General features: G+C 39.8%; 1 protein-coding gene and 1 long non-coding RNA gene across 2 annotated transcripts in view; one reads left to right on the plus strand and one right to left on the minus strand.

Moving 5' to 3' along the window:
* Window positions 1-8995, plus strand: part of RAB40B (RAB40B, member RAS oncogene family) — a 43146-nt gene extending 34151 nt beyond the window's left edge. The window contains exons 2-6 of the mRNA XM_090059169.1: window positions 2263-2323; window positions 4015-4075; window positions 4333-4410; window positions 5367-5589; window positions 7866-8995. Of these exons, the coding sequence (XP_089915295.1) occupies window positions 2263-2323; window positions 4015-4075; window positions 4333-4410; window positions 5367-5589; window positions 7866-8134 (692 nt within the window). The 3' untranslated portion in view covers window positions 8135-8995. The remainder of the gene's footprint in view (window positions 1-2262; window positions 2324-4014; window positions 4076-4332; window positions 4411-5366; window positions 5590-7865) is intronic.
* The window catches only part of LOC149858856 (uncharacterized), a 32678-nt gene extending 20120 nt beyond the window's left edge, over window positions 1-12558 (minus strand). The window contains exon 1 of the long non-coding RNA XR_016443740.1: window positions 12342-12558. This is a non-coding gene — a long non-coding RNA (uncharacterized LOC149858856). The remainder of the gene's footprint in view (window positions 1-12341) is intronic.
* Between the last annotated feature and the right edge of the window lie 114 nt (window positions 12559-12672).

Raw genomic sequence — 12672 nt, forward strand, 5'->3', positions numbered from 1 at the left:
GGACAAAGGTAGAGGGAACGGATTTCTTCACTTCTCTTAACAGCTGTTTGGGTGTAGCCTTTGCATCAATGACTCCTAATGACAATGCATTACAACACTTTAAGCAGTGTGTGTTTAAGGCTTATAGACTGATAACAGCTGCAGATCCCCCAGTCTGTGGAGGTTATGTTTGTTGCTTATGTCCCTGCCCAGTTAATTGTATACCTAGAAAATAAACTTGGTAACTGCTAAGTTTCTCTGATATCACTGTTGTGATTTGGTGTGTAAGAGAAAATTGTAGACAGTATTGGCTAAATCTGATGCTAGTCTCCTAACAATCTGTTTTACTTAAACACTGGGGTTTAATTATGAGCATCCTGATTTAGTGAATCTATAAAGATAAATCTGAAATTGCTGACTCTTCATTTGTGTCTCTAGAAGGAAGGCCAATCCTGGAGGCATATTGTCTGAAGTGCAGTGGCACTTGCTTAGTGGGACTATGCCACCAGCTTGCAACTAAAATGCAGTTCTTTCCATTTGCAGGCAAGGTTCTTTGAGTAGATGTGATATCTTTTATTAGACGGACTGAGTAGGCATAGGGAGTCTCTCCATGCCTGAAGAAGGGTGACTGCACCCGAAAGCTTGCCAAGAAATTTCTTCCAACTACTCAGTTGTACACTTCTGCTGGAGTGGGGGGGTGGCCAGACATGGAGTGGGGTGGGGGAGTTCGCACACAGTGGCACAGGGTGGCGTATGGCAGCAGTGGCTGCTGCATGATAGCTCCCCACCCCGCTGCGTCTGGCCAACTAGTTGGCACCTATGCAGCCTGAGGAGGAGAGCCTCTGCCCTTGCCCCCGCCCTGCTCCTGGGAGGCCGTGAGGCGGGGTGGTGGGTGGCGGCTCTCCGTCCCCGCCTGCCAGCATGTACCCCCTAGCCCCTTTCCAAATACCCCTGGGGGTACCCGTACCCCCAGCTGACCAACCAACCCCTGGTCTAGGAAGTTCTGATTCAGAGGCTCCCACGTGCTCAATAGCTACTGATACCTCTGTCCTCCAGGAATTTGTCCAATCCCTTCTTGAGCCTGGCTAAACTGTCAGCTTCTATCACATCTGGTGGCAATGAGTTCCATACTCTAAATACGTTCTGTGTGAAAAATAACTTTCTATTGTTAATTCTTAAACTTACTAACTCCTAGTTCAAAAATTAGGGGTCGTAAATTTATATTGTGAGAAATTAGTGAATAATAAATCTTTGGTTCAGTCTTCAGATATTACATAATATTACATAAAACTGAATTTGAAAATCTATTGTATTTAATATCTGTCTTTTTTTTAATATGTTAGGCCATTTATGGATATAGTACTTAAGCCCAGTGTTGTAAACCAATGGTGTGAGCCTCATTGTCAGTGGTAATACAAAAATCCACCATCATATAACTAACTAGTTTGACTAGCTTTTATCTATGTATTGAAAGATGGCACATTTTGTGCTTCTCTCTCTCTCTCCCCACCCTGGAAAACAGTAAAGCTGGGTCCAAGGTAGTATGTATGTAGTATTTATGTAGTCAGATTTCACTCAAACAACTTGGTTTCAAGCTAGTAATGAACATTGAAGTTTGACAGCATGTGTCATTCTTACCGAATGAGTTGATAGATTTGGTCCAGTAAACAGTGGACTGGTGTTTGTATCGTACATACCACCATCACAACAATTTCACACCTCCTGTATGCAGTCTCAGCACAATTGCCATCATCCTTTGGCATCAATGGGACACTAATTTCCAGGGGAGAAATAAGCGAGGCAGTTTCTCCAAGATAGCAGAAAAGGAAGAACATTTTGTAGAGCAGCATATGCAGGTAAATAGGAGGGTAAGGTGGAAGGAAAGCCTGGGCATGGAAGGAGAGAGAGGATAATTCCACTCTTGTCCTTTTCTCAAAAAGGATGAATCTTTTGCACAGGTTTTCACTGCTCTGTGGAAGTGAGGATATTTACTGATTATGAACAGGATAGATAGCACTTCTTTGGGTTGAAGGAAATGGCCCTTGAGGTTCCTTCCAGACCCTAAGGAAAAGACTAGAAAGTCTGCTCTTGAATGAAGATACTTGTGTAGCATGAGGGGCCTTTAACGGCAAATCCAGTGAAAATACTTCATACATATATTCCACTAATGATATGTATTTTCCCTCCTGCCAACTTTTTGTTTTAGGCGTGGAGAGAGAGATCTTGGCATACTATATACATCATGCAGTTTATCTGAGATTTGACTTAAACATTTTCCCCCAGGTATTGATTATAAGACGACAACAATACTTCTAGATGGCCGTCGAATAAAACTACAGCTCTGGTGAGTTCATCCCATCATTCCTTTCTCTTTGGCTTGTTGAACAATATTTTTCAGAGGGCTGTAACTCTCCAGGGCAGGAATTGTTTCCTGCATCTTGAATGTGCCTAGCAAAGAGAGGAAGAGTAGCTTAATAGTTAAATACAGTAGATCAGGATTTGAATACTGAACCTTGGTTTCCCATTTCCACAATACATGTCATTCATGACCTTGAGAGAGTCACTTAATTTCTCTCTGCCTCAGTTCTCCATCTCTAAAACCTGGGCTAGTAGCACTTCCCAATGTCCTGGGGTTTTGCGAGGATAAATGCAGAAAAATTTGAGCTACTCTGGTACAGTGGTCATAGAAGTATCTTAGCTGGATGTTACAGTAATCTAGATAGATAGATTATATATTAATGATAACAGGAGAGTTAACTAAGGAGTCACAGTATTAAAACGAAGACCAAACTAGGGAACCTTTTAAGGTAGAATCTTGCTGCTTATTATCCATCCTCTCAGCCTGTATTATCTTGCAGATGTAGCCTTTTTCTTCTTGTATAGCCAGCATAAAGGAAAGTTGTAGGGTATGGGAAGGGGGAGTAGTATGAATTCAGGAGTTTGTGCCTTCACCTCTCTGTTACATCCAACCTGAGTTTAGAGGGTTTGGAGAATTGGAGCTAAAAATTATTGTTATAATATACCATTTTGCAGAAATGGCTCAGGTTGGTCTTGATTTATATTTAGATTTGCACCTTCATTCCAGAATGTATTTTGGTGGCACTTTTTAGCAGCATATAAGGAACTTAGGGCATTTATACACATACATTTATCTGCTCCAACACACCGGATATCTGGCGCATCTGAGGAGACTCAATCAAATCTGCTCCATGAGCTGACGTGCCCAGTCCTGTAGCACACGCATTTGTATAAATGGCAAAAGATGCGCCAGCACTGAGAAAATGGTGGCTACATGCTTTTGAATTATAACACCTTTGTGTTTTAATTCAAAAGTGTGCTTCCACCATTTTCTCAGCGCTGATGCGCATTTCGCTGTTTATACATTGCAGCACTGGGCGTTTTTAAGAGAACCCAGCGCTGTGGCGCAAGCATGTGTACAAATGCCTGTAGTTCTCATATGTTAGTTAAAGCAAGACTTTTAAGTCGTAACTACTTTAAAGTTTTTTCACTTCTTTTACTGTTATGGCTTCTTCCAAAATATTTTGGATCAGACACTTGTTAAAATGAACTTGGTGGTGAAAAATACTTGATACATTATGACTACTTGTGGGGGGGTTTAACTTGTTGCCATCCCTTGTACAACATCTTTTAGTACATACAGGCCACTCTTACAACTCCCTATCAAGTTTCCTTGAGAGAAAAGCCACAGGTGGATCTCTCTTTCATGGTCCTGTAGAAGAAAGTGAGACACTTTCTTTATTCAGTTGTATTTAGAAGACTTTTGGAAGTTTGTCTCCTACTGTTTTTATTTAGAAAGAAGAACCTTGTAGCTGCAAGTTTAATATTTATTTGGAATCATTCTTTTATACAATGGCCAACGAGCTTAAGAACCCATGTATGGGTTGCTGCTGTTATCTGGTTGATGGGAGGGCAAGCAATGCTAACCAATTAGTTTGTCAATTCCTATGTATACCAGTCCAATCTTAAGAAAAGTGAGTCAATTTCTTATATATGCCCATAATTTTTCTTGTTTAGGGATACATCGGGGCAAGGGAGATTCTGTACCATATTTCGTTCCTACTCAAGAGGTGCTCAGGTAAGCTTCTTGTTACCTTTACACTACAGAGTTGCCAGTGGATGGCTGAATGAATGCAAAGTTGCTAAATAACTATGATACTGGTTTGTCTAGTTCACTGTCTGATATGAATTTGAATGCAGTCATGTTCCTGGATACAAAACACACAGAATTTATGGGAAGGAAATACGAGCAGGCCTAACAAGGATTAATAAGATGGTTTTCTCTATATTATACCTCTTTAATGTTAAAATACATTTTAATATTTTTTCACATAGGGGGTGATACTAGTATACGACATTACAAATCGTTGGTCATTTGATGGTATTGATCGATGGATAAAAGAGATAGATGAGGTAAGGCATATTTTAGAGTATCACTTACTTAGCAGTTGGTATATATTTGTCATATTCTCCAATTACTAGTTAACGCTGTATGCTTGCAGGCATTATTCATTACAGAGAAATCCAAGGGTCCCATCATGCTTCTGTTTTATAACTTTTTAAAAGTCTGGGAACAAAACAGCAAAGTACCCGGTAGTTTGGTACCGAAAGAAAAGGCACAGAGTGGTTAAGATTCCAAGTACCGGGCCTGCTTTTACTGAAGTTTGCCAAAGGCTTGCTGTGTTACCTGGGGAAATCACTGTGCTTGTTTCCTATGAAAAAGTAATACTTATCCTCCTCGTATGGGGACCGTGGGCCTGACCTCACCATTAGTGAAACCCTTAGCACTTCTATAGTGCCTTCAGTCTAAAGGTCTTTAAACTGATTTTTATATTAGAATTTGGAATGCAAATGTTTATTTCTGTAAAGTAGAAAAACTGTTAAATTGCATGGAAATGGTTCCTGTCATAATGTGGATTCTCTGGGGACCAGGAAGGCCTGTACAAGGATTACAAATTTTATTATTGTAGTAATAATATTTAGTCAGTCTATGTGAAGATATAATTCTGCCTTATAACTTAGCCATGAACATTCAGTATTTAATGTAAAACTGTTTCCTTAAACCTAACTTTACTTTTGAGAATGTTTTTATTCTGAAAGAAAACTTTGGAATAGAAGCGTTATAAGGACAGGAGAAAAAATAACAGCCACGTGGTTTTCAGTGAACCGAAGCACAGCCCCTTTACCTCTGATTCTGACCCAAACTCTTCTTAATATAAAGATGCTTCCCTTGCTATCATGTCAGTCACCTTCTTGACTCTAGCAAATGCCACATTTCATGTACAGAGCATTTGTGTTAGCATCTTACAGTCTCTCAGGGAGAGAAAAGGGTCTGAACACTAATCTCTGTCTTGCTTCTCTTTACTCAGCATGCTCCTGGTGTACCTAAAATCCTGGTTGGAAATCGCCTTCATTTAGCCTTCAAGCGTCAAGTCTCTACTGAACAAGCACAAACCTATGCTGAGAGAATAGGCATAACTTTTTTTGAAGTCAGCCCACTCTGTAACTTTAACATTACAGAGTCTTTTACTGAACTGGCAAGGATTGTGCTAATGAGACATGGGATGGACCGGCTCTGGAGGCCAAACAAGGGTAGGCAAAATAAGTATTTATTGATTTTTGTTTATCATTCAGAATGATCAGACTCAACTTCTGAAACATTAAGGTGCATGGTTTAAAACTTTAAATATTAATTAATTTATTTTTTGTTTAAAATATATAATTAAATTACCATGCTTGCTGATCTTATTAGCGTGCTGGTCCTTAAATGGCAAATACTGTTAGTGAAGCAGGCTGAAGAGAAAAAAATCTCAGTCTTTCCAAGGTCTCTCAAGAAGGGACACACATGAACAAAATAATGAACACTTCAGGGAAAGCATACTGAGAACATACACACACACTTGGAATTTATTGCCACAGGATATTCCTGAAGGTAAGAGCTTAGCAGCAATCAAAAAGGGATTAAATTAACAATATCCAGCACCATCATGGTAAATACTTAATTAACTCTGATATATCAGGGGATAAATCAACGTCTGTCTGTTGGGGGTTAGGAGGCAACTTTCCCTGGAGGCAGGTTATCCCATTAATGCTTAATGCTGAGTTTCTTTAAACTTCTTTTGAAAAACATCTGTTCTTGGATATTTGTTGATCCTTGATATATTACTGGTCTCGTGTGGTGATGCTGTACATGTATTACTGACAAGCTTTATAAAGACTTCTCTAACGCAGTTCAAAAGTCTGCAAGTAGACAAACTATTTATGGATTATTTTGTGGCTGTTTATTGAGTACTTCATTGAGCGATGGGTTTATATGACTCCATCTCAAGTAATATTCATACCATCAGCTAGATCCTCCTTATGAAGTGAATATGAACTGAGGATGTTTATCAAAGCAGAAGCCACAGACATCCTTCGTGCACAGTGCAATCCTGTCTGATACTCAAGAGATTTTTGGAAGAGATTTTTTGTTTGTTGACTTTTCTTGTCTAATTGTCAAATAAAAATGAGGGAACACATAGGAACAGACAACTATGTGTTGATTTTAGAAGAGGAAACCTGAGCACATAAGCTAGGACCATAACATCACCCATGGTCTGCCACAGTGTTTTATTGCTCTTCTGAGGTGTTGAAATATTTCCCTTGAAACGTATACTGAGCTGTTTCACTAGTCTGATGCAAACAGCAGTCTTGCAAAAGATTTTGCTAAGTATAGAGACAAATATTGACAGTCTTGTCTTTGTGAATGTCTCTTAGGCTGCCTGTCAGCAAATGGTAGTTTTATTTTGTTCGGGACTCATTAGTTTGCTGCTTTTTATAGTGTTGCAAAATTCTACTTGATCCTTATCTCGGTCCAAGTCATATTTTCCTTTATCACAGTCAAGGTGCTCTAAGAGCAGACTTGATATCTTAGGCTGGTAGATTTTCATGACACTCTTGTGCAAGGCTGCATTGCTGAGGAGGATGGTCACCAACCTATAATATGCCTATAGTAGAAACCTTAAAACCTTCACAACAGATGAAGAAAATGGGACCATACAGTACAAATAGCCTATTTCCCCTAAAATAGAATGCCAAATTGATTGCACTACTTGCTATTAGATGCTGTTTTTTTTAAATTGGAATATTTGGATAAGTTATTTTAGTAGAAATTGTACTAAAATAATAAGTGTTTAAAAAATAAAGGGATTATTGGCGCTAATTTTTTTTTAAATGTATATAACTTAAGTAGATTCCCTAGTAAAAACTAGGTTACTAGCTGGTACCGGCCTATTTTGATTTATACAGTAGCACTTTCCTTAATTGCTTTGTACTGAGATGAGAATATTTTTCATTTGAAAGAAGAAAAAAATGTTTTGAAATCAGAATCTGAACCCCAAATTCTCTGAACTCTGAAAATAAATTGGAGATATATGAATTGGCTATGGAGCCAGTTTCCAGTAACAGTACTTTTTGCTATTCTGGGAAGAGTTATGGTAGCAGTGAGTCTTTAATTGCCTAGTTCTTGGGATTTTGTACTGTGTGTGGTCTTCTATTGTTTTATGAAGCATTCTGGGGGAGGAAGGGAAGGAGAAATAAAACTGTAAATCAACCTTGATAAATGGGAGAGGCAATCCTGTAAGTGCTCTATATGGCCCTGGAGCCAACGAAAAGTCTGTTTGCAGACCTTGCACATATAGGCCTTAAACTGTGCCTTACAGAATAATTGACAAAATATTTTCTATCAGGGTGGAGTGGAAAAACTGTAGGGAGGAAGAAAACAAGAGGATTCATTAGATTGGTGTGCATTCACAATATTGTATATGCTGCCACCGTGTGGCTGTTAAATATGCTGTTATAAGGTGCTTTTTCTTTAATTTTTCTTTAAGTACTAAGTCTGCAAGATCTTTGTTGCCGTGCCATAGTTTCCTGTACACCTGTGCATCTTGTTGACAAGCTGCCTCTCCCTGTTGCCTTAAGAAGCCATCTCAAATCTTTCTCTATGGCCAATGGTCTTAATGCCAGGATGATGCATGGACGTTCCTACTCTCTTACTTCGAGCAACAACAAGAGGAACAGCCTAAAGAAAGCTAAAATTATCCGTCCACTACAGAGCCCACCCAAAAACTATACACGAAACAGCTGTAAAATTTCCTGAATCTGACATGGGCAAAAACAGAGTGGAATCTCCTCACAAGGAGTGTTGAACACAAGAACTCTTGTTTTTAATAGTTGAGCATACTCTGCATATGTACCACACTTACATAGACAAAATAAGAAAAATCTTATTTTAGAGCTTGCTCACCATCATAATGCTGCTTTGGGATGAATGACGTGTTCAGAAAAACTGAAAAGGATGTGACACTTTGCTGTTGGACTTTAATATTTCAAGTTTTGATGTGCATGATGCCCTTGGTTTTTTAGGTGTATTTTTATAAAGGGAATAATCATAGTATTGAGTTCTTAATTTCATGAAATCTTGAAGTGACTTTATTGCGTAATTATATCAAATCCTGTTTAGCTGCAAACTTTATTTGCAAAGAGGCAAAAGTGAGTATATTTGATTTGCATATTCAGGCAAAGGTTTTTTTAAATGCAATGTATTGTATACATTGTAAACTACACAAATAGTGAGAAATTCTAGTAATATTGCAGTTGTGCGCCTATTTTTTTGTACATTTTCCTTGATAACCTTGAAGCACTAATTTAACTAAGCTGCAAACATGTACATAGAACATTATGCACATACACAACAAGGTTTTGTCCCGTTAGTGTATGAAACAGATTTGATAAAGTTTTTGGTATGTTATTTAATACTTTTGGGATTAATCTGTGGTTTATATGCTTATTTTTCTGTATCTACATTTTTTGTACCAGATGTTCTATAAGATAGTTATAGGAAGAAAATGCCAAAGACACTATTCGTAACAGCTGTAAGAAGAATGTGTTTGAAGTGCTGCTTTATAAAGAAAGAATATTATTTAAAATAAATGTATCTGGAAATGTGAAGCCTGTTCTTTCTTTAATGGATTACTTGCCAGCCTGCCTTCCTCTATAAACACTTCCTAAGAAGCTAGAACCCATGTCTAGTCACCAGTCAGTCATCACCACCTTTACAGATCCAGGCCGGAAGATGTGAGACTAGGCTGCTTCACAGATCACGGGAGTTGACTCTTACAAATTTGGCAAAGGAAATATTGAATAACGGAACACGTTAAATTCTCAGTTTGTTGGACAAAGGCAAGTCAATGAAGAAAACAGTGTAACATTATGTTTCTGGATGCAAGAACATGCTGAGACATGATGATAGTAACATTTGAGCAATGGCGGTGTTTATTATTTCCAAGAGTAACGTATCATAGTAGTAAAACCCCTTCTGAATCATCAGATCTCTCTACACCCCCATAGTAACAGTAAGCTAGTGGTACAGCTCTATTAATATAACATGCCAAATATGCATCAGGATTCTAGCTCTACAGGTTGTGCAGTGTAACAAATGAGATCAAAAAGCTCTAGTTCCTTATTTATTAAAGAGCAATGGTGTTTTGTTATGAAGTACAGCTCTGGGAAAACTCCTACCTCTCTCTTCTTTGGGATCATTTTTTCCTAGACTAATCGCTGCAGATGCAGCCAAAAAGGGAGCAACTCAAAGCAGGCCAGGAGATAGAAGCAATCTCTCTGTTTTGTGAGAGAAGAACAGGTACCACTGGAAATCCTAAAACAAAGGTGAGTCAGCTAGGTGGTGATTAACACTGACATATCTGTGATCCACATTTTAAAGTGTGAAATTATTTTCTTAAAGACATCAAATACATTTCCAGCTGGATTTTGACAATCACGCCTTTCTTCAGTATAAACAAAGGAGTAAATAAATGGGTACAAATAGCAACTGGAAAGGCTGGACAGCAAGATTATTTTCCATGATAAATTTTATATTTTAAAGCCAAATGTCCATGATAAATCTCATACTAATAGTGCTATGCTGCATGTTCAGAGGGCTTCACTAACTTAATTAATTAATGCAATAACTCTGTGAGCTTGACAGATGTATTGTCTTCATGTTATAGTTAAGGAATATGAGACTGGTTAAAGCCCATCGTTTTAAACCATCCTTTTAGGCATCTGCAGAAATATTAAATCTAACCTCAGATGCCTGTTTTTATATGTAAAAATAATGCTCTGAAGTTGTTGAGCACCTGTAACTGTACGTGGTTTCCAGTAACTTCAGCTATCAGAACGCAACAATTCTTGGTATCAGATTGACCATTTTTGATGGAGATGCCCAAGGTGATGTAACCAAGACCATGGAGTGAGTCAGTAATGCAGCTAGGACCGAGACCCCATTCTCTCAACCTCTCTACCTAACTGATCAACTGGTAATCAAAAACTGTCATCCATGTTCTAGGAGCCCTGTTCCTGCTCCTGCTAGCTCTGCTACTAGTCAGCTCTAGCTGCTAGCCGTATGTACCAAGTATATATACCTTTGAATTCACCGTATGGAAAACAATATAGAGTAGGGAGCCAGCTCTGCCTGACTCGGGAGTGCCATGAACAGTTGTTGTGGCTCTTTAGTTACCACCAAGATATATACCTCCTAGCTGTTCTATATTAACCTCACTGCAATTTAAAAGACAAAACTGAAGTATGTGGTTGCATGTTGTATTCATTAATGTCAAAAAATATACCCAGTGCATGTAAGGAATTGATATATTACTGAAAAGATTACTCTATCTACACAATTTAACAGAAAATAACTTTTCTGGAGGGCCTTTTAACCATCCAATACTATTAAATAGCAGGAGTTAAACTCTTCTACCAAATCTTTTTGGATGACTCTAAATATATGTAACACTTTGTGCACACATGATATTTAGTATAAATAACTTTTAAAGAAGATTTCCCCTATGCTCCCAAATCACGTTGAACATTGGTTCATCCAAATTTCTCTTCCCCTTTGTAAAAGTAATGTAAAAGAGATGAATAAAAGGTTTAATCTATGAAAAAGAGGCAAGGGAGTTGATTGCACAGTTAGGAGCCATTTACTACTTCACTGTGAGATCTTTCTGCATTGTGGTAGTATCTGGAGAAGTGGCAATCCCTTAAGAGTCAAACTATACAGACTGGTGTAGATCCAAGCCAACGCCTTGAATTGTACCTGGAAGTGAATGTGTGACTCAGTACGGAAGATGAGAATCCTCCCTGCTGTTCCACCTGGTTTCCTCCACTCCATAACTTAAGTGGATCTGATGCTGATACTACTAAGTCTGGACTAAACTTCTTCTAAATCCAAATACTTGCTTTCTTAACTACCAAGTTATGAATCTACTTCACTCCTCTATGGTAAGTGGGCTGATGGCCCTGTGTACAGGCAGTCCTCGACTTACAACGTTTTGAGTTGCAACGTTTCACATTTACGTTTATAAATTAACACTGTTTCAACTTTCTGATGTTAGTTTATACTTTACAATGCTTGATCTGATATGATGCCATGCTACACCAGTGAACAAGTTCGCTGCGTCGTCCATTTCCATGGAGAACCTCTGTCCAAACTTCCTTGGACACTCTTGAAGAAAGCAGACCCAACTCCAGAAAACTCTGCAGCCAAGACTTCTGACAAGACTCCAACCAAAAACCCTTCAAAAAATCCAACTAAGAGCCCTTCAAAGAGTCCAGCAAAGTCAGCAAAGCAGTCCTTCCAAATCAGTAGGATGGCTATTTACAATATGAATACATTAATGTAGCTATAAGAAAAGCTGCATTATCTGGCACCTTACAAACCGGCATGCCAGCTTATAAGGTAAAACTGAAACTGGAAGTGCCCACTGCGGCTGTATATTACTCATCTATGTTTGATTGAGTACAAAATTCTGGGTTATTATTGGTGAAAACAGGGTATTGACCCTTGATTCAGGAACCAATCCCCCATTTATAACATTGTTTCTTATGGGAAAATCGGTTCTGAGGTACAACGTTTTGACTCAAGATGCAGTTTTCAGGACCCAACTGTGTTGCAAGTTGGAGGACTGCCTGTATATGGGAAGGGGGCTGAAGTGGGGACACTGCAACAGAAAGGATGGGGGTATGTCACTTACACACGCTCAACGTGGGGTTGGGTCCTCTATCTGTCAGCAGAGATGGGGCACAAGCCCAGTGAAAGTGTAAGTGCGGCTGGCTCCCCTGTGTATGGCGCGGCTGGGGAAACGAGGGCGCCGCCAGAACAGCCCTGCACTCAGCTGAGGGGCTGGCCCTCGGGCCTGCGCTCAGCCAGCACCCTTTGGAGCAGGCCCTAGACTGAAATAAAAATGAAAACCTGACTCCTGCATTGAAAGACCAAGGACAAAGGAAACCTTCAGCTGCTGCCTTACCCACTGTCCGCGTGCCATGGGTGCTGCCACATCGCCTGGACAGTCCGCGCATGGTGGGTATACGGGCTCCCGCCTTGGGCTGATCCTCACCCTGCGTGGCCCCCGCCACCTGCGAAGACAAACCTGTGACTAGGCAGCCTCAGCCCCTGCAGAGCCACGGGCTGGTAGACCCCGCGGGCAGGAAATGCACCAACGGGACGTTTATTAGTTATTTTATGTGGAAAACTGTACATGAAAGAACAGCACGCCGAGAGGGAGGGGCGACTGCTGCGTGCCCCGCCCCCGCCCCAGGGAAGGCGGGTCTCGCGTCCCCGGGCCGGCTGTGGGCGGG

This window comes from Crocodylus siamensis, chromosome 8 (genome assembly GCF_052110815.1).
Source record: "Crocodylus siamensis isolate JL-2025a chromosome 8, ASM5211081v1, whole genome shotgun sequence".
NCBI lineage: Eukaryota > Metazoa > Chordata > Crocodylia > Crocodylidae > Crocodylus > Crocodylus siamensis.